We start from the raw sequence: 21,295 nt of genomic DNA, 5'->3' as shown, positions 1-21,295 counted from the left end.
TTTTTGTTTGTATACACCAGCAGCCACTAGAGGTCGTTGTTAACCAGCTCTATAAATTACAGCATAAAAAGACCTCTACGCCTCTGAGTGAATCAAATACAACTCAGAGTGCAAGTTCATTCTTCTCTCTGAAAGTCGATAAAATAATCTAATTACAGGGTCCATTACTAGCTTTCATAATTTCGATCAGATAATATATTCTTCTTCAGCAGAAGAAGTTTGCTCAATAGTCACTTCTTGTGGAAGCAATGAAAGGCCGTGGTCATTTGAATATTATCCATTAAACACCTCTGTGAAATGTAGTCACTACTGAATACTTTGTTAAATGTAAACACAACTGCATTTACAGCATTGGAATATTTAACCTTGAAAACCATGTGTCTGGATGTACACGTTTTGAAAAGTCAAACTGCAAAAATTACTTTTCTTTTTGTTTATCACAAATTCAGACAGAAAATCCAAGAGTCCAATATTCAATTTAAAAATGGAGCTGCTTAAATTGAATTGGAAAATTCAAACTTTAACATAACTTCTATTAATAATGAACTACTGACCAATTAACATATATGCTATTTATTATAAACTACTGACCAATGAGATACCTCAAAAACACTGAAAAATAATTTCTACAGGAGCCCAGTGGGAACAAAAGGGTTTACAATTCAGTGATAAATAATTACGAGTAGTAGATATTTATATAAATCAGTCAGTTCATTTTGCTGTTTGAGTCTCTTCATGTGTCCACTCTGGTTTTAAAAACATAGCTTCTAGTAAACAGAGGAGAGTTTATCACACTAAATAACTATATAACAACTATTATAGCTTCATTTGAGCATTTGATGCTTTTACTCTCTTCATCACTGCAGCTCAGTATAACATGAGACTTAATGATAATGGAAAATAAAAACTAAATCTCTAAAGTCTTTGATTGGAAAAATGATCCACAGTTAAATATTTCCATGATTATAAACGAACATTTCAGCCAGACTGAACTCATCTGACATGAATTACATCAATAAGAAACTTAATAATTTGTGCACTTATCATTAGTAATTATGTCTAGTGCTTTTTTATTCTAGTCATTTGATCATATCTTTAAGATATTTACCTTGTTAAATGTCACATTTGGATGTTGCTGTAAATGAATTTACCCACAGGTGTCACAGTTGCCATGTACTGTCATGATTATTTATGCACTGTATCACTGCACTATATCATTGCACTACATGGCATTGTCCTTTTGTAAAAAGCTGTTTACATTACATTTATATTTTATATTTATATCTTTATTTTATTTTATTTTATCTGCACCGTGGGTCAGAGAGGACTGAAATTTCAATTGTGCTGTATGTCCTGTACGTGTAGCATAATTGACAATAAAGCAGACTTTGACTTTGAGTTCTTTCTCCTATCATATTAAGTACTCTATTCATGGTTCTGATGAAGTTGCTTATAATTAAAAACTCCGCTTCTTTCACGTGAATGTGCTCTTAGCCGGATAGGTAAAGCCAGCGTTAACTGAGTCAGTTGATAGCTAGCTTCATAGTACAGGTTATCTGGGACATCGACGTTAGGTTGAGTCAAGCCAGATAACAAAAAGTTATAGATCAAGTTATAGAAGATCATGTAATTTAACTGAAAGCTCCATAACAGCTACTAATGAACCTTGTCATGAGATGTTTTTTCTCAACAAACGCAGCAATGACTCTCTCACACACACACAAGGAATGTTAAGGCAGTGACAGAGCAGACATGGAGGCCTTTATTGTTTAACTATGTTTATAGTACAGTGCCATCTCTCTCACCCACCATGGCCCCCGACACACATTAGTCAACAACTTTTAACCACCACCGTGCACACATAACACACACATACACACACACTCTCACTGTTTTCAATGTAAACATTGCAGGCTTAAAGAGTGATACAAAAAGCAAGGTCAACCTTTTCTGTCAACAGTGTCCATTCTTCCAGAGTTCCTCTCTTTCAAGAGTTCAGAGGAGGGTGACACAGAAAAACAGAAAAATTATTGTTTAGTTGATCACCTTTTGGGGAACAACAAGAAATGTCCTGTTCTCTCTAATCACTGCATTCACTCACAAACACACACACACACACACACACAGCCAGCCAAGATTCTCACTCAACCAATGTTTTTATCAAAGTGTAGTTAAAGTGTTTTATGTTGAATGCTTGCAGTAGGCAGAAGGGGGGATCGTGAAGTTCTGAAGTGGAACATCTAACAATGATTATGTTCTTTTCCCATAATCCTTTCTATAGGAAAAAGGCCTTGTGTGTCAGTTCCCTTGTGTGGTCACAGGGCGAAGCGTCTGTCTTTCCAATCCTGCCTGGAGCTGCATTACCTTTTAGCGCGTACAAAGTACAAGGCGTTGGTTTTAGGGTAGTACTTCACATTCTGTTTTTTGTCCATGAGGCCTCCAAAAATGATGAGCTCTCCCCTGCCCTGTACCACTGTGTGAAGGCTGGTCTCCGGTGGCCCTGTAACTGCTGCGGGAGTCCCATTCCCATAAACTCTCCAGGACACCACCCCAGCAGATTTGGCCCGTGACACATCCAGCACATACATCTGCATTGGCTTGCAGTTGAGAGACTGGTACAGAGGTTTGCCTACGTTCAGGCTCTGAGGTGGGTGATGGCCAAGACGCCGTGCAATTGGTGGGATAGCGTGTCCATCAGCTCCAGCAGCCTGTGGAGGGCTAGATGATGATGAGGGAGGGGTTCCAGGAGGACCTGCTCCTCCAGGAGATGCTCCTTGTGTCTGAAGGGAAGACGATGAAGATGAAGATGGTAAAGATGAGGAAGATTTGTTTTTCACTGCCTCCAGACCTCGTCGTAAGGCAGCGGGGGACACTGCTCCTGGGGGAGTGTGTGGGGAGCCTGCAGGAGGTGTATGTAGGCCGTTGGTGCTGGGCACCTCAACATGGTGGGAGGCAGAAGGGGGAGACTCCCAGCCATAGTCTGTGGAGGCAGGCGGGTGAGGGCGAGAAGGAGGAGATGCAGCCTGGGCTGGGCTGGTCCGGGGGGAAGGGGAGGAGCCATTTAATAATGGAGGAAGTGGAGGAAGTGGAGGGCTGTCTGGGCCTTGTAAGGGAGACGGCTGTTGCGATGAGGATGGGCTTCCATCTCTGGCACTCCCTCTCGCTGACGGCCGAGGTCTCAACGTTCCCCATCGACCATTTACACATGGAGCCTCTTCGACAGCTCCCAGGACAACACCGGCAGCTCCACTCCGAACAGGAGATTGAGAGCGCAAGGAAGGCGGTTCGGGGCCCAGAGGGGCAGGTGTGGCACTTATGGGGGAGGGCCGAGAATTAAGACTTGGGCTGAGTGGTGCACGACCAGATGGAGCCTGTGAGAAAACCACCACACACTGACCCACCTTGAAGAAGATGAAAGAAAGGATGACACATTAGTGATGCATTTAATGATTTCATGCACACACGATGACTGATAGTTAAGACAGATACTAACTCTACAAGCTGGGTGACACCAAAGCTCTGGGGCTCCATGGTCCTCATTTTCCACCTGCAGCTGCTGCCACCTCCATGGTGGTGCATTCATGTGAAGCAGCCAGGCATCTTTAAGGAGCTTTAACATACAAAATAAAAGGTTAATTTAAAACTGTAATCATTTGTAGTCACATGAAACCTTTGCTGAGAGATACAAAAATGTTGGACTGATACTAAAATAAGGGGAAAAAAAAACCTCTTACTGCATTAGGGCCACCACAGCCTCCCAAGATGAGCAACGTCTGATCATCAATGACAATCTAATAGGAAATGTTTAAAAAGGTATCATTGTTAATGCCATATAAAAAAAGGTAAGTGGGGGTCTGTGGCACAACTTCACCAATTTGCAAACTGTATGGAGATGGGAAACCAGTCTTAAAAGGAGTCTTAAAAGGAGCTTTTTGTAAGTTTTGCTATTGCTACAAATATCTCCTTTAAAGTTGCAATTAACAGTTACACTATCCAACATGGTTAAAAATACAATGGATTATTTTGATGAATGAATCAATGAAGGAATCCTTACTTGTGACTGGCCTCCTCGTGGGTGTGGTGAGGGGCCAGATATGGGTGGTTTGGACCAGGACCACTGCTCTAGGTCCAGAACCCAGACTTCATTACTCCTGGTAAGAACCAACAAAGGGCAGAACACAGTGAGGTGTGACAGCCAAGGTTTTCATTCATTAACTGTACTGACTGTGCAGGCTGTGTTAACAGGTCATGTCACTTGGACTTTAGTCACAAAACCCAAGTTTCCTTTTAGGCTTTAAGTCTATTTTCTTGCACTTTATGGGCTTAACAACAGTGGCTTTGAGCTCTGCAGCTGTAACTAAGGTGATGTAACTATCCAGTACAGAATATACCCACAATCACCTGACACCTGAGAAGTCAATAACATTTTTACTGTCTAGAAACGAGGTGAAAGACCTTTGCAAACATGACTTGATGAAGTTAGATATTTCAGCTTTAATTTATGCAGCTCAGTTATAGTTAAAGGGTATTTCAACTCAAGTAATACATGCATACATTTGACGTGCTCCTAATGATCCCCCGAAAACCACCATGGTGTTTCCAATTACAGAGGAAGAGTGGCCAGCCATAGGTGGAGGTCCATGTGTTGTTACAATACAGTTCCACCTGATACAGGAAAAAACATAATAAATCAAACAGAGAGAAAAATGATGTTGAAATGTACTAAGCTTCAACTACTTCATGACTTGTCATGACTACACCATCTAACTTCCAGCACTGAAATCCAGCTCACCAGTTCTTTGAAGGAGAGTATGTGTGGATTTCATCAAAAAACCTTTCTGGTTGGTGCAGTGGGTAAGGGCTGGGGCGAGTCCACCCCCCAAAGAGCACTAACAGATCTTTGTGCATCACTAGAGTCGCTCCAGCTTTAGGAGATGGATAAGAGCCTGTAAAAGAAAGGAGTAGAGATAGAATTTTTATACTTTTTGTTGAATAAGCATGATCCTTGAAACACCTATAAATCTTTAATCTAATAAATAAACCCAGAAAAGTTCAACAGAGAAAATGACTGACTCAAACTGACCCAAAAACTTTTAGTTTACTCCCACTTATTTCCTTATGTTAAAATGGCTGAACAGAAATGGAAAAACATGTCACACACTAAGACTAGGTAATATTTTTTCCACCTCACATACAAGTGGACTTTTTTTTTTGTTTTTTAAAGCATTACATGAACGATAACTTAATGACTTCAATGATACATTAGACAAAGTCCCCGACAGAAGATGCTCTTTGCAGAGGTGACTTAGGCCCTGTTCTAAAACCTTATTTAAGTGTATTCGCTCAGTCCTTGCCCTGCTCCCTCCTTCCTTGCCTCTCTCTCTCTCTCTCACTAACACACACACACACACTTGTCACAGTAAGTGTGGCTAAAAACTATGCATACGTTATCACTTGCATATAGAGCAAGGAAGTGAGATCTGATCACAAGTGGCCACTCAAGACCCATGTGGAGAAGCTGTGAACTGACATGCTCAGAGATGAGCCTCTTAATCCTCAGCATGCAATTTCATAAAAGGCACAATAAGCTCTGTGTACGTACATAGAATGCACCAATGAAATTATTTCAGTACAATCTCATTTTAGCAGTGCTTCTTTCTTTTTTATTGCCACCTCCTCTAACACTGTGCACTTAGCTGCTGCTGTTAAGCTTCTGACCACTTTATTCACAAATGTGGTTCACCCTCCCACAGTTCACCTTACATAAGCCTCATGTACTCGTACCTGAGGCTAAAGGTCGGATCCACTCCTTGCTGTTGAGGTCAAGTCTCCATAGATCATTAAAGGCAGCATTGCAGCTACTCTGAGTGCAACCCCCAAACACATACATGGACTGGTTTGAGTCATAATAACATGCACCTGCAACCCAAAAACAAAAAGAAAAATCAGCCACAAATTTACAGCAAACTGCAGCAGTGAGAGTTTTGAGTGAAAATATAAACTCAGATACTCTAAATCTTTAAATGATGTTGGAGTCCATCTGATAACAAAACGGATCACAGATCTGATTTTGCTCTTTTCATAAATCACTAATCTTGCACAGGGCAGAAGGCAATTTATCTGCTGGACTCATAACCTGATCCATAGATAAAATTGCATTAAAACATTTTTAGGTACTAGATGCAAAACCTGAAGTACTGTATTTCTCAGCAATTTCATGGGATTACTGGAAAAAGCGGGTGTCATTCAACACTGTGTACATGATGTTGAACTCAAAGTGTGGTAAAGCAGCATATACTGACTGTGTGAGAAGCGCTGAGTGATAGGGGTTCCTGGATATGGGTATGTGCGACTTTCCCACTGGATATTTCCCTCCTGGACAGCTCTCAAGAAACCATGGTAGCACTGATAAGCAACACCTAGTTAAGAGATAATGTAAGAAAATAAAAGGTACACAAGAGGTCATGTTTCCACTTGCAGAATGTTCAAACTGGCAAATAAGCACATTTTAATGAGTCATTGCTGTTTAAGTTTTCCTTCTGAGGTGTTTAAAGCTTTGTTTCACTGCTTTACTCATGGTGCACTCACACCCACAGTGATGCTAACCAGTCTACCTTCTGATTCAGTTTTGATCAAGTTTACGCAAATACAAGAGGCATACCTTTAATAAGGCGATACCACTGCTTACATACAAGCGCAGCAGTCTTGTGCTCCTGGTAAGGTGAGAGGAAGGACAGAATATATTCAAGAACTTCCTCTGGCAACTCCACCATTGTTCTCCCCCCTCTTTTGGCACCACTGTCCATGTTCCCTTCTTGTCGGCAGGACCCCATATTTGCCTCTGCTTCCTCCGCTATCCCAGCAGGCTCTGTACCATCGTCCTCTGTATCCATGGCAACAAAGCATCCATCCTCATTGTCAGGGGAGCGGGACATTATTGTCTGTTGAGACATGGGGAGACATATTAGTGATGTATGCACCGGTGATGATGATGCTCCGGAGCTTACTATTAGCCACAGTTAGCTACACTAAAACAGCTTTTAAGTCAATTATTTTATTTATGCCAGTTACCTCACCCATTTTACATCTGCCCTGTACTGGATTTCTGCAAAGCAAATTTAAAGAGAAATCCTTAAAGAAAACTGGATGAGATCTGATCCTACCCTGGAAACCCAATGACACTGCAGAGCTGTAACCAGCATAACATTTTTGTGGAAGTGAGCCTAATTGTTACATCCATTGTTTAAAACGGGTGGTGCCCTTTCTTTAGCCTGAACAGCTGGCCCCTGCACACAGCACGTCCCTCTTGAATCGTTAGCTGCATCTAACTAGCTGTCGTTAGCCGTCACATAATAAATTAAATGTTGGACTGCTAATGCTAATTATCTCCCAAAGATATTTACATAGAAAAAATACATTAAACGTGCGATGTGTCATATGGCTAAACGAGGCATGACTTTTGCTGCAAAACACTTTTTCGCTGACTAACCGGCAGGTACATGTTGCTGAATTTAACGTTTGATCCTCAGAGAATTTGTGCTAGCACTGGCTAACGACGCTAGCTAACTTATCATGAGCACCCAAGCTAACGTTAGCATTAATGAATCTTTAGATAAAGCTAACGAGCCACCGTTTACGGGTTTTCTTTTAAATACCTCTGCTCGACACAGCATGGAAACCCATTCACTTCTTAATTATCTCAATGACACGACATCATTTCAGGTCTCAGTTACACCCTGGCAGCTAACAAGCTAGCCGCTATCTTCAATCAGGGGGAACTGCTGGTAATCTTTGCTAACGGAAGCTCCTCTAATGTCAGACACCGTCGAGATTTCAACCCTGAAACCGAAAACCCCGAACCCGGCGTTGTTAATACCGTTGTTTGAGACGTGGTCTTCTGGGGGCTCTGAGTGTGTGTCTTCTCCTCTCCTCCTCCCGGTATCAGCTCCGGAGGTTCCTCTGCAGCCTCCAAACAGTCGCCATCTTCCGCTCTGTGAAGAGCGTCCTCCGCAGCACAGCGACGCTCCAGCATCCGCGGACCGTCCGTGGTGCCAGGGTGGGTCCCCGGCCCCAGACACTGCGCCCCCAGCCGCCGCAGGCAAAAGTGTTGTCCAGGGGAAAGCTGTGATCACCCTGTAAAACCAACTTAAAATATAGAAAATGTCAATATGGGAGAAGTATTGAGATCCCTTATTTAAATAAATGCATTAATACCGCATACACACACCTCAAATACTAATAAAATGTAAAGTTCTTGCATTTAAAATGTTAAGTGAAAGTGTGTAAGTAGCCTATAATTAGGAAAATGTACTGTAAGTGTCTAAAGTGAAAGTATTCAGTGCAGAAAAATGTTAAACTTTAGTCTATACTTTACATGATTACATTATTACTCCTGTATCAATGTAAAAGCAGGGTTTTGCTGTTGCAGTTGACTAATGATTATTTTCATTATTAATCTGATGATATTTTTTCAGTTAATCAATTGATTGTTTGGTTTAAAACAATTGAGAAAATAATGATAAATGCCTATCAGTTACCCAGAGCCCGACTTGATCACATGGAACCATGATTAAATTATTTAAATGATTATCAAAACAGTTGCCAATTAATTTTAAAGTGATTAATCGACCATTTGTTTTTAACTACACTATACTGTTTGGTAGCTCTTCATAGGTTTTAATGTGAACATTTTTATGTGTAAAGTAACTAGTTACCAAAGGTGCCAAATAAATGTAGTAGAGTACTACAATAGTATAAAAAAAAGTACATCACAGAAATACAATATTGTCCTTGTTTTTGAGTAGAAGTGGAAAGTGCAGATGGCTAAAATAAGCAAGTAAAGTACAAGAGCCTCCAACCTAACTTAAGTGAATGTATTTAGTTACAGCCCACCGCTTAAATACAAAAACGACATTGACATCTACTGTGCATTTTGTGAAACCAACCTCTTTTGTTGTCATTGTTGTTGTCTTTTATTTGATGTTTTAATCTTTTATTTCCAAAAGGGTAATGGGAGCATTTTTTAAAAATTGATTTTAGTTTTTTTTTTTCCAATTGCCAAATTTTGCATATGTAAGTGAAAATGCAGTAAGTCTAAGCTAAGATTTTGATTTAATTCTTCAAAAATATTAAAACTGTGTTTTTATTTAACTATTTTAAAATATTGAAACACAAATATTTTAAAATAGTCAAATAATATATAAAATAAATAAACACATGTATATTTATTTATTTTATATATTATTTGACTGATGCAATAGACTTAGTTTTGTTAAAGTCAGAATTTAATTTGTTTTATCTCCAGTAGGTTGGAAGTTGGCCACATATCTAACCTAACATAACTTAATTTCCCTTTCTCTGTTTTAAATTTGAGAGGCATCACTGTGAAATCTCCTTTTAATGCGTTTTTACACTTTTTTTGAAATTATGTTTTAAAGCGTCTTAAGTCTGTCTGGGATAATGTAGTCCAGATTTGATAAGTAGTTTTAAGTAGTAAGTCAATGTGGTCTAGATGTTAAAAAAAAAAAACAAAAAAAAAAAACCTCAGCAAACATAACTATCAACAGGTAGAAAATAATACAGCCCCCCCTCACCGGTGTGTGGAAAGCACCGGCAGCCTGAGTTACCGCGGTGGACGTGACGCCAGATTTAAAGTGACAGGCCGCCGGAGGAGCGGCGGGGGGAGTCCGCGGCGGAGCGACAAGCTAACAGGCTAACACACGGCGAGGGAAAGGTTTGTGAATCCGCTCCTCCAGCCTCGATCCGACCACGAAAAACCCCGTTAGACCCAGCTCCCCGCAGGCCGGTGCAGACGCCGCCCTCCGTCAATTGCTCTCGGCGTGGATGGGAAAAAGTTAGGCGGCGGAGCCGAGGAGGGAGCCAGCCCGCGGTCCTGTCCAACATGGAGGATGAGGAGGTTGCGGAGAGCTGGGAAGAGGCAGCGGACAGCGGGGTGAGAAACACTGACACATGTCGCGGGAAACCAGGTTATGACCCTGTTTCAGTTCAGCAGCGAGGATCCACGATACGCTGGATGGGTGTAGTGCTTTAACACTAATACACGTTTTATTTTTTTTAATTAATTCGGCTTGTTTTCTCGTCAGAGACAGCAGCCGCTCTTCCGGACTGAGTCCTGCAGGCCTCGCTGTCCCATAACGGCGTGGGACTGAGTCTGGCCTCTTGTCATTTGCTGTTCTCCATGATATTTATATATAATGCTTGCAAAATCGGAGTAAAAACCAGAAAGAAAAGACAATTTTTACAAAGCAGACTTTTTCCTCCAATGGCACCGTTGTTTAGACCCGCCCATTGCGGAAATGACAGGCTGAGGTGAATCATTAGAATAACATAACAGTGTAGTAAGTCCAGTTTTCTGAGAGAGAATAGGTGCAGTATAACCAGATTACAACTACAAGGCAAACTACAGATATTTTGCCAGACAAAAAATGCGGCATTCATTCTCATTTAAATACAAGACTGTTTTTAATGGTAAATAACAAATGCATAAACAGGGATGCAAATACTGCAGCACCGAGAGTGTTCATGTGCCCAGTATGTGATCTAACATATGATGGATTCATTTTTCCTTTGGTATCAACTCTACTGCCATGAGTATCGATACTCAAAACAAGACTTTTGTTTGGGGTTGGACTGTTGGTCGGACTAAACATTTTGCTGCAGCCTAACTGTGTGAATAAGTTCCACCCACCCTAGGCTAAACCAGTTTGATTTGATAGTGGCAAAGTTTGTAAAATTAGCTATTAGTTGCAGGAGACATAGCCTTAATCTAATCTTACATTCTCTTCAATATGACACATTGTAAGTGTCTGTGAAAATTATGTTATTATTGTGGATATCAAAGTAAGGCAGTGGTTGAATGGCTGCATGCTCATATCCACTCACCCTGAGCTTGTTGCAACTAACAGTTTTTTATTATCGGTTAATCTGTCGATTATTTTCTTGATTAATCTATTAGTCATTTGGTCAATTATGTCAGTAAATTGTGAAAAATGTCCATGCAAATTCCCCAAAGCGACAACTACAGCCCAATCTTCCCAAAACCAGAAATATTGAGTTTATTATCATAGAAGACTACAGAAACCAGAAGGAAGCTGAAACCAGAGAATTGTGACATATTTTGATCAATCAGCTAATGTTGCAACTCTAGTTGATAATATCGCATACTGAGATATGTATACACCAGTTTGTCATAGAATAATGAAAGTAAAGCCCCATACCATATCCAGCAAAAAACCAAAGTAGAAGCATAGTTGCAATGAAAAAGAAATCAGTTTATCAATAAATGTAATTTGGTCTATGTTAGGCCCTCAGTGTGGTGTTACTGAGTGCAGTGTATCTGCATTCTCTGAGACAGAAAATGTTGTACAGCAATAAAAATATAATAAATATGTCTTTCTCCTCAGGAAATAGAGAGAAGACTTGAGGCTAAACTGAAGATAAATAAGGAGGCAAAGTAAGCAAACAGCAAATTCATCAAACTCTTTAACATATGATGTTAATGTATACATTGAGGGTTTTTTTTTCTAATATATTTTTTTTCACACTCTCTGACCTGTGCAGGAAGTCCAGCTTGGGTTCAGGTGGTTCACCTGTGCAAACTGCTATAGTAATCCAGGATGACTCTCTGCCTGCAGCACCCCCACCACAAATTCGAATTTTAAAGCGTCCTTCAAATAACGGTACCACAGGAAACCCTGCGTCCTCGTCTCGACCCTCTCAGCAGATGAAGTCTTTGGCCCAGAGGGAGGCAGAGTATGCAGAGGCCAGGAGAAGGATTTTAGGTAGTGCTTCTTCAGATGAAACACCTCAGGACAATCCATGCCAGGACAGGTAAGACATAATTATAGCAAAAAAACCCCAAAAAAACTCACATTTGTTAAAGAGGAGAAGAAAAGACGTTGATGCATATTAGTAGAAAAGAAAACACATGTAATTTATCCTTCATTTTTCCTTATGTCATTAGACCAGCTCGTTTGAGCGCGCAGCAACCATCAGAACCAGTTCGTCCAAACAATCATGTGATCCGCCAGCCCACCGGCCCAGATGGCACCTCAGGCTTTCGACTCTGCAGATAAACTGGTGCTGCCTGCTGCGAGGAAACAGCTGTCTCCCTGAGAGGCCATGAAGGGTGTCGGTTAAAGGGGTTGTCTGTGGTATGAAGAGCAGAGTGGTGAGATGACATAAAATTTGACAGACATTAGAAATATGAAGACGTAGCATGGATTGTGATGATCTTCTCCACCCTCTCTCTTCTCTGCTTACTGGTATGGTCTTTGCCTTTCGCCTTGTCTTCTCCCTTATGTGGAACGTTGCAAGGGGCTGGCAGGGATCAGCCAAAGATCTGAAACCCCTTCTGTTCCAAACTGTGAACAGGTTTTTGCCTCACATCCCAACACACTGTGATACTTCGATGTACCATGAGGTGCCCTATGATTTTAAGTCTGATTGGCCAACTGAGTGCCAGGGCATCAGGTGTCTGTCTCTTCAGGGAGAATAAAGAGAGCTTGTACATCTGTGGGAATTCCCCGGAGACATGCAAACAAACAAAATGGCCTTTCCACTGATGGACCGTGGATCATGGCTGGGTGTCCACCGGGAAGCTGACCTCAGTTTGTTGGGTTCAGTGGAAATTAAGTGCTTGACAGTGCCGAGAATTTACTGCATGTTCAGCAGCTTCAGTGCGAGGTGATAGAAAACCCTTTGAGTAAAAGTGCCCTGTGCTCAAAAGTGTGTTTGGATACTGTAGTGGCCCAGACCAGCACTTTCAACAGCCCGTAGTGTTTGGCACTGGTGGCTATTGAAGAACCGCCCGGTGGGCACACAGCCTGTGGCCAAAGATTACAGATCGAAAGGACAGAGTGTCACTAAATCTAAGCTTATTCAAGCAATAATAATGAATATTACCCTGAATATTGTTTGTTTGTTTTTTTTTAATGTATTGACTGTGCTGTGTTTTGTTTTAAACAGTTTATATTGTTTTGTTTTTTTCATGTTTCTGTGTGTGTGGTTTTTTTTTTTTTTTTTTCTGAGTCATAGTATGTTTAAGTCATGAGCTCAGTAGTATGTGCCAGAATAGATGATGTAGTCTGCATAGGAAACTTCACTGGTAGAGTCATATTAAAGGTCATCAAATTGGAAAAAGTCAGACCTATCCATGATTTGAACTGATGCATCTTTGTCTCTGTTTGTGTTGTCTCGCTGCTTCTAATCGATATAGCTAAGTTGGAACTTCTCATATAGCCAAATGCAATTCATCTGTCTAGCAAAGAAGACTTAATTGCAGTGTGTTGACTAACTGTGTGCTATTGAAATGATGGTTGTTAATTGTTCAGAAATAACAGTTTCATGCCCAGTGTGGAGTCATAATCACACGCTTCCTTTTGACAGATATTCTTTCAGGGTCAGGGAAATGTGTGATTTGTAGTATGAAAATGATATAAAAATAATAATGGAAATCTCACTTTTTAATCGCTGTCCTTTACAATGAAGCCAGATTCCACTGCCTGGTTTTGATGAATGTCTTCAGTGCTGTGTTTTTGTTTTTGTTTTTTGTTTTTCACACCAGGCTTTTACAACATTGTCTGCTTTTTTGCAAAAATGAAAATTAGCAAACCATGAAATCAATCATGTAATCAAATACTGATGACTCACTAGTGCTGATAGGTATTAAAAGGTTCACAATACATGAACCTGCAGCAAGTTTTGAACATTTTGACCCTTTGCCTTAAATAACCTTTATCCCTGGTTACACTTTCCATGGGTAGTTATGCGTAGTCCATGCTGTTTAATCTTGCTTTTTGTGCACATGTAATAGGTCAATTATTTTGTTGAATAAATCCTACATAATCGATCCACAGTCTACAGCCGTACTGAACTAAAGATTTAGGCAAATACGGAACGACACTCGGTAAATGTTCCATGGCTGTGCTTTCACAGTAATTTGTCCAAATAATTCCAGGTAAATTGATTATTTGCAGGAAGTGTAATGAACTGAAACTATAAATAACAGTAAATTAAACACTTTGCTTCTACACAGCAGTGAGCAAATGTGCCATACAGCAAACGGTTGAATGTGGCTAAAACTGCTGCATTTGTTCCACCTATTCAACCTCACTACCTGCCAAAGAATAAGAAACTTCAGGTCAGAGGAGTGCATTGTTCACTAATGATCTCTGGGAATTAAAGTTAGAGTGGAACTTAGGTTTTGTTGCTGTTTGAGGACAGAAAGCTACAAAGTTCTCTGTTGGAGTTTTAATAAATCGGTATTTTTGTTTTATTCGATAATATGCTCTGGAGGAGTGACATGAAAGGTTGTAACGTCGCTGATATCTATTCATGCCCGTAATACTCTCCTCCCAGGGACTGGGATGAAATGAAAGAGATTTCTAATCATTTTAAATTGATCATTAAAAGCAAATAACCATGCTGTACCTGTGTGATTTACCCATAATGCTTCAGTCATTCACACCTCCTCTTGTGTTTGAGACTGATTTGATGTCATCGTTATTTTGAAACTTGAAAAACACAAATGAAATTTGAATACCCTTTAATAAAGACACTTCAAGGAGAGAGCCTGGTGTATGTTTTATATTTCATGAAACCTGGTTCTTGAGCAGAAGGTTGTATGAATTAAATTCCTTGTAAAGTACTGTGCACCCTCCTGCATCCGTACATTGCAAATAGCTTATATTAATAAAAGTTTGTGAGGGATTATACCTAGGGATTTGTTTAGACATGAGCTCAGGTTATGGATTTGAGACGGCAATCTAGATTTGAGGCAGCAATTTGAAAATGAACAGCAGCAAATACACCCAGGGTGAAATATACAGTTTTACACCAGTCCACTGACCTCATGAAACTCCCATCACAGTTTCAATGGTGTTTGTGTAGTCTGCAATCTTAGCTGAAACCCCTCTGTTGTGTGCAGGGCCTTATTTTTATTTATTTTTTGTCCACTATCAACAGTTTAGCTCAGCCCACAGCATCCACAGACTGAGCTAATGTCCAAACATTGTGTACTGAATATACAATTGTAAAGGGCTGTGTTGTTTTATGGACAACAGTTACAGTTACTCTGCTGATGAAAGAGTTGACTGGATTGAGATGACATCTTCAGGGTGAGTCAAATCAGTCAGAGGAGTCGTTCGTGTCATGTCTTTTGACTTTTGTCAAGCAAAAAAAGAAACTGAATATTTCAACTTATGGTTTGAGGGATAATAATGGGCCTTTTTCACTATATATTCTGATATTTTATCCATTATGAAAGAAAATAACAGTCAGATGATTTTTGTTTACAGTCAATCAGGAAAAAAAAATGAAGTGATATGATAAAACAGTCTGCAACAAATGAACCCAGTAGCCTATAAACTAAAATGTCCCTCTTCAGGACCGAGGCCAGGAGCCGGAGGATGTGGGGGCTTTCAAAGATTCAGGGCAATTAATCAAACTACGAAGACAGACACGATAAGCGACAAGCTCATCAAGTTTTGTTTTTTTTTTTTATTTTTTTTACCGTCAATCTGTTTCAATCTGTTTCTGTACATTTCAGGTGCTCGGATCATCCCGACCAGAGGCGGCGCTGTTTGAATCAGCGGCCCGGCTCCTGTGGGCTATGTTGTCGGCTAGTTCTGCCCCCCAGCCGCGGCGTCCATTGAAAGTCGGAAGTTAGTTTTTTTTTTTTTTTTTTTAGTTAGTGAAACTTGACAAAATGGCAGAAGACAACACTTACGAGTCAATGCTCTGCGTAAAGCCCGAGGTTCACGTTTACCGGATCCCACCGAGGGCCTCTAACCGTGGATACCGGTAAGATGACCCCGCGGAGCGGCCGCGCTGGTAGCGACTGTCGCTCAGCGAAGCTAACTTAACGCTAATACTTCCATTATCGGACAGACCGCGGCTAGCATGGACGGTGGTGACTCCTTTTCTCCGTCTCCCTGCTAAATGTGGTCGACGCTGAAAGCCCACACACCCAGAAAAGTCCATAAAGTATTTAAGTAGATGAACACAGTGGCTAACAGGTGCCGCTGTGTGCAAACGAGGTCGCCACTTTATCTCAAGTGAAAGCGAGTGAGTTGTGTAAGACATGGGAAATGCTGACATTGCTGATAACGTTAACCACAACTGGACGTCTTCTGAATACACTGTTTCAAAATGGGCTTTAAGAAAAAAAACATTTGTTATAAGGTTTTATATTTAAATATATTGCATTTGTTTTGTGCTTATCAAGTAATGAATACACAGAAAACTTAGGCCAAAGCAGCACTATTCAACAATTATTTGCATTATCAATACATCTGAAAGATATTTTCTATAATAATCAATGATTGAGTGGTGCAAAAAAAAAAAAAAAACTCCAATAGCCCCCTAATTTTGAGGTTTCTGTCCCAGAAAACTTCAGACACAAAGAAAATATTCTCATTTGAGAAACTGGTACCGGTGAATTAGTGCTAGTTTTTGCTTTTAAAAAAAGACTCAAATGATGAATCAATTTTCAAAGTTGTTACCATTTAATTTTCTGTCAGATGACTAATTGATTAATCAACTTAATCATTTCAGCTTTAAAGTACTGACTGGTCTCTGGTTAATTTTGGCACTGGGCTAATGTCTGTCTGATAAAGGTTACAGGTTTGCAGAGGCTGGTGTTGAGGTGTCCACTGAGACCCAGTAAATGAGAGCTGTCTTGATGATTAATTCAGCAGTAACTACTACTGCTGTTATGCTGTAGTTCGGTGTCCAGAAGAAACTTTTACAAACATATATCTGATGTTATATAGACCTAACTGTGTGGGTAATACCTTATAAACTTGAAAAACTTACCTAAATGACTTTTGTTTTAACTCTCTCACATTGTTATTTTATGGGGTGGACTCGCATCATTGCTCATGAGCAGTCAGTTGAAGTAATTGTCAAATGATAGTTTATTTGTGATCTTGATGGAGGGGAAAAAAAAAACTTTACTCAAAATCCACTAATCTGTAGCGTTTTAGCTGAAGTTCCTCACAGGATTGTTTTTCTTCAGTTGCAGCATAACAAAAGAGCTCGCCATTTACATCAATGTCTTGTTTTAGTCTTCCTAAAAACTTTCACTTCCCTCTGCTATAAAAAGCTACAGTTCGACATTGATCGAGTCAGCTGTTCCTGTAAATGAGAATTACACAAACCGCTTTAACATTCAGATGTGTGTCTCTTGTTTTTCTAGTGCCGCTGACTGGAAGCTGGATGAACCTGCATGGAGCGGTAGAATGAAAATCACTGCTAAAGGCAAGATGGCCTTCATCAAGTTAGAGGACAAAAACACAGGTAAATAAATCTCCTTGCATTAAATGTGAGGCTGGATTTCCTGCATGTGTGTCAGTATGTACATTTGTAGGCCTCTCAACCAATGTCACCAAGACGAACTTCTTCACTATCAGCTCCTTTATGCAACCTTTCTTTTGACTCAGAAGTGAGTCTCTTAACGTTACACAACCGCCAGAATATCAAGTGTCAGGAAGGACCTGTTAAAAGTGAGCCATCAGTTCCTCTGAGCATTGGAGCAGCCCTGATAAGTGTAGCCAGGAAGATGGCAGGAAATCCCCACCAGTTTAACCACGAAACGGAGAGAGAGCTTCATTGCCAGTGTTTACGAGCACTGAACATAGATCCTTCAATAGTTAGTTGCTGTGGTTGTCTTTGTTTGGTTGATTAGTTGGAAGAAGACAAGCTGAAAAGTTGTGTGAGGACAACATGCAACAGCTTTACATTACTGATTACAGCAGATTTTCGGCCTTGCTTACTTCACATTAACAAGTGTACTGATCCTCCATTTTTTTTCTGCCACGTTTGCTCAGCACACGCTGCAGGCTAGTTAAACACGTGACTTGTTTTGTGATGTAGTTGTACATGTGAGTGTCTGTTGTGATGAATTTGCAACTGATTAGATAATACAAGCATGTTGCTTCTCATTCACATTTTATCGTATTATTTTGTCTCAAACGCAGCTCGACCATGTTAATGTCACCAGATTCACCACAGTTGATCCAGACTTGTTTTGCCTTCAATTCCAGTGACATTTATCATGTGTCATTTTCTCAAAGAAAATATGTACATCAAAACACCTGTTATCTTGCTTGGTCTTCTTTAATTGATTGTTTACCACACAGAAAATATCCCTAAGGCACAATGTGGTGTAAATTTGTTCTTTGCAGGAGAGCTGTTTGCACAAGCTCCGGTCGAACAGTATCCAGGTTGTGTAGTTGAAGCAGTCACAGACTCCAGCAGGTACTTTGTGATCCGGATAGAGGATGGCAATGGTAAGACACTTTCATCAGAACTAAATCCATTTAAAATGTTATACTTGTATTATAATGACGATTATAAAGACATCTTAGTTTTTGTATAAAATCTTTTTCAAATAAAATAAAAATAGGAAATAAAATAAATACTTTGATTAAAAGAAAGTAGGTGGATATACTGTGCTGAACATCTCTTAAATTTACATTTATATAATGTCAAGATAATAGTATTCATATTGGCTGATGGTAATGAAAGAATGCAGTAGCTTCTTTCTGAACAATGAAAAAAAATTGCATCAATGATCACCACAATCTTTAAAGTGACATCATGGCAGCATCTCTCACATCTGTCAGTCAGTCTCACATTTGCATTGGCAAGTGACAGAAGATTTATAATACATTTATTGTATAAATATTGCAGAAATATATTTGTTTTATGTTTTTTCGTGTGATGCAGAACATACTCTAACGTGTTTTTGTCTTAATTGCTTTGATTGAAGGACGTCATGCTTTTATTGGTCTGGGTTTTGCTGATCGCGGAGACTCGTTTGACTTCAATGTTGCTTTACAAGACCATTTTAAGTGAGTTACCCTCTGCTTTACAGGCATTTTAGCTTACACTCTGGTCTATAGGCATTTTAGCACCCAATGTGTGTTTATACATACAGACTGTACATGAACATATCTTGGTTTGACCTCGTGCATGTTTGAGACACATCTTTGTAACTTTTTTCAAGTGTAAATTAGTATGGAAACTGCAACATTGCAACTTGCATATTTGCTGTGTAAGTGGACAGTAATTCACATTTACATTGCATGGCTATGTCAATTTTAATCCAAAGTGCACACTCGCATATTGACTGCCTAAAAAAATCCATCTTATTTTAACTTGATTATTGAGTCAACTTAGTACATTATGATGACTGATGACTTCAAGATGTTTTTTTTTATTTTAAGCATTTTAGAATGAAAATGTATTTAGAGAAAGCTAAAATACTTTTTAAACTGATAATATCTAACTGTGTAGTAAAATATGTTGAGTCATTGATATATAATATACATCGATGCCCCGTATCTGCTACTGCACATGCTACTGTACATTTTGAAGATGAACTTAACCAAAATTTATGGCAAAGTTAAAATAAACCTGATTTCTCAAGGTGGGTGAAGCAAGAAGGTGAACTCGCAAAACTGGAAGCTTCTCAGAGCGCAGCACCTAAACTGGACCTGAGCTTCAAAGAGGGACAGACTATCAAGATCAGCATTGGGGTGAGCATGTCGCCATCACAGATGGAAAGAGAAAACTATAATAACATTGTAATAAAGTTTTAGACAAGAAAACAAAGATATGAACATTCATAAACTGTCATGATTCTGTCTACCACAGAACATCAAGAAGAAGGATGCAGGTGGTGCCAAACCGCGGCCAATGGGTGGGGGTCTGCTCCCACCTCCACCAGGAGCAAAGGCCGGAGGGGTCATACCACCTCCTGGAGGACAGCAGACAGTCCCAGCTGTTCAGACAAACCCTGGTAATCACCCTGCTTTTGTATCAGATCTTTTTTTTTTTTTTTTAAAAACATCTTCACACAATATAAACATCATTCATGCGTTCCATAATTGTTTTTCTCCAAACGCAGCCCCTCTTTTGGACTTCGGGTCCCCCGTCCCTGCAGCCCAGCCCAGCTCTGACGTGTGGGGGGATTTCACATCTGCAGGTTCCAAGTAAGTTTTTTTTTTTTTTTTTTTTTTTCAGAAATTATCCCCAGCATGTTTTTCTTGTGTAATAATCCATCTCATCCATCTGTCAAATTTGTGTTATTGTTTTTGAGTCTCTTCTCACTCCCTCATCACTCTCATCCTCCACCCCCCTCTCCTCCACAGCTCCAGTAAAGAAGCTGTCAAATCAGGATGGGTGCAGTTTAGTTGAGTTGTGAGAGAACGTGCACACACTCAGGTTCCATACATTCCATGGACAGGATCATTGTGCGAAAACAGAAAGAAACTAAACGAGAGGAACTGTTAGTAAAACTTGACCGGCTCATTCACTGCACTTGTAAAGAATCTGTTCATGTAAACTAAAGCCCGCTGACCAACACACTCTGGAGGAACAAACAGTACAATGTACATATTCTTTACAATCTTATTCTGTTTTTTCACTCTCTGCTATGCAGTGGGATCTGTCTTTTGATTTTTAGTCATCAGATAACCACTGAACTGTCACTGTCGGAGCCTCTACTCTCTTTGAGAAAAGTGAGCGTATTGATTATTGAAGGGAAAGGTTATCTCCTCACACTAACCAGGTGTAAACATCTGTCCATTGCCTGAAATCAAAATGTTCCCGTATTTTGTTCTTAGTTTCTACTCCTTTCACTCTCAATCTGTTCAGAACTAGATTTGATTTTATGCCTCTGGTCTTTGTCTTCACAACATCATAAATATGTTTTCTTTCTGCTATCATACAGTTCTCCTATTGCACCAACGCCACTCATCTCAAGATTTTCTTTAGTGTTTGGGAAAGTAAAATAGTTTACCTATTGAAGTATCCATGTTTTGTTTAGGGGTGTGTGTGTGTGTGTGTGTGCATGTGTGCGTGCGTGTGTTTTCTGTGAGATCTTTCAAGGCTACATTGATAGTTGATGATTAGTTTTACATTAAAGCTCTTTAAGCCCTCATCAGAAATACCAGGATTTTTTAATCACGGTGTTGGACTTAAGTCATGATTGCCATTTTGTCTGTCAGTCAAAGTTGGAAAATGTTATGTTGGTTTGTTCATGTTTGGTTTTGTGTACACCCTTCATTTACATTTTTTTTCCTCGTGTGCTGTTGCTTTTTAAAATGTGCCTTTTACCAAATTGAATTTTCCTTAATCCTGTTGATAATTTGCATCAAGTATTTGATTAAGTGCCTTTCTGAAAAAGATCTAAAATGTGTATAAAATGTAAACCTATGTCTTCTTGTAAATAAACTATATATTTCATTGGCTTTTTTTTTTAATGTTA

The 21,295-nt window shown here is 39.8% G+C and overlaps 3 protein-coding genes across 3 annotated transcripts; 2 read left to right on the top strand and 1 right to left on the bottom strand.

Moving 5' to 3' along the window:
• Positions 1–1,742: 1,742 nt before the first annotated feature.
• On the bottom strand, positions 1,743–8,145 carry fbxo42 (F-box protein 42). Its single transcript, XM_071495210.1, has 10 exons — positions 7,877–8,145; positions 6,662–6,941; positions 6,303–6,419; positions 5,785–5,919; positions 4,793–4,946; positions 4,555–4,665; positions 4,055–4,151; positions 3,735–3,791; positions 3,494–3,610; positions 1,743–3,401 (listed from the first exon to the last, which is right to left on the bottom strand). Exons 1-10 carry the CDS (start codon positions 8,030–8,032, stop codon positions 2,361–2,363), a joined length of 2,265 nt encoding a protein of 754 aa, XP_071351311.1. The 5' UTR covers positions 8,033–8,145; the 3' UTR covers positions 1,743–2,360.
• Positions 8,146–9,623: 1,478 nt separating this feature from the next.
• On the top strand, positions 9,624–14,589 carry LOC139631199 (SUZ RNA-binding domain-containing-like). The gene is made up of 4 exons (XM_071495213.1): positions 9,624–9,952; positions 11,424–11,473; positions 11,581–11,850; positions 11,984–14,589. Exons 1-4 carry the CDS (start codon positions 9,902–9,904, stop codon positions 12,093–12,095), a joined length of 483 nt encoding a protein of 160 aa, XP_071351314.1. The 5' UTR covers positions 9,624–9,901; the 3' UTR covers positions 12,096–14,589.
• Positions 14,590–15,636: 1,047 nt separating this feature from the next.
• On the top strand, positions 15,637–21,273 carry necap2 (NECAP endocytosis associated 2). Its single transcript, XM_071495211.1, has 8 exons — positions 15,637–15,822; positions 17,219–17,319; positions 18,207–18,311; positions 18,794–18,875; positions 19,454–19,562; positions 19,681–19,825; positions 19,934–20,018; positions 20,178–21,273. The coding sequence occupies exons 1-8, from the start codon at positions 15,728–15,730 to the stop codon at positions 20,221–20,223; spliced, it is 768 nt and encodes a 255-aa protein (XP_071351312.1). The 5' UTR covers positions 15,637–15,727; the 3' UTR covers positions 20,224–21,273.
• Positions 21,274–21,295: the final 22 nt, after the last annotated feature.

The sequence above is a fragment of the Trachinotus anak genome, unplaced genomic scaffold (assembly GCF_046630095.1).
Source record: "Trachinotus anak isolate AG129_WGS33_773 ecotype Australia unplaced genomic scaffold, CSIRO_AGI_Tana_v1 ptg000013l, whole genome shotgun sequence".
Taxonomy (NCBI): domain Eukaryota; kingdom Metazoa; phylum Chordata; class Actinopteri; order Carangiformes; family Carangidae; genus Trachinotus; species Trachinotus anak.
The sequence above is the reverse complement of the archived record's forward strand: the minus strand, read 5'-3'. Positions and strand labels throughout refer to the sequence as shown.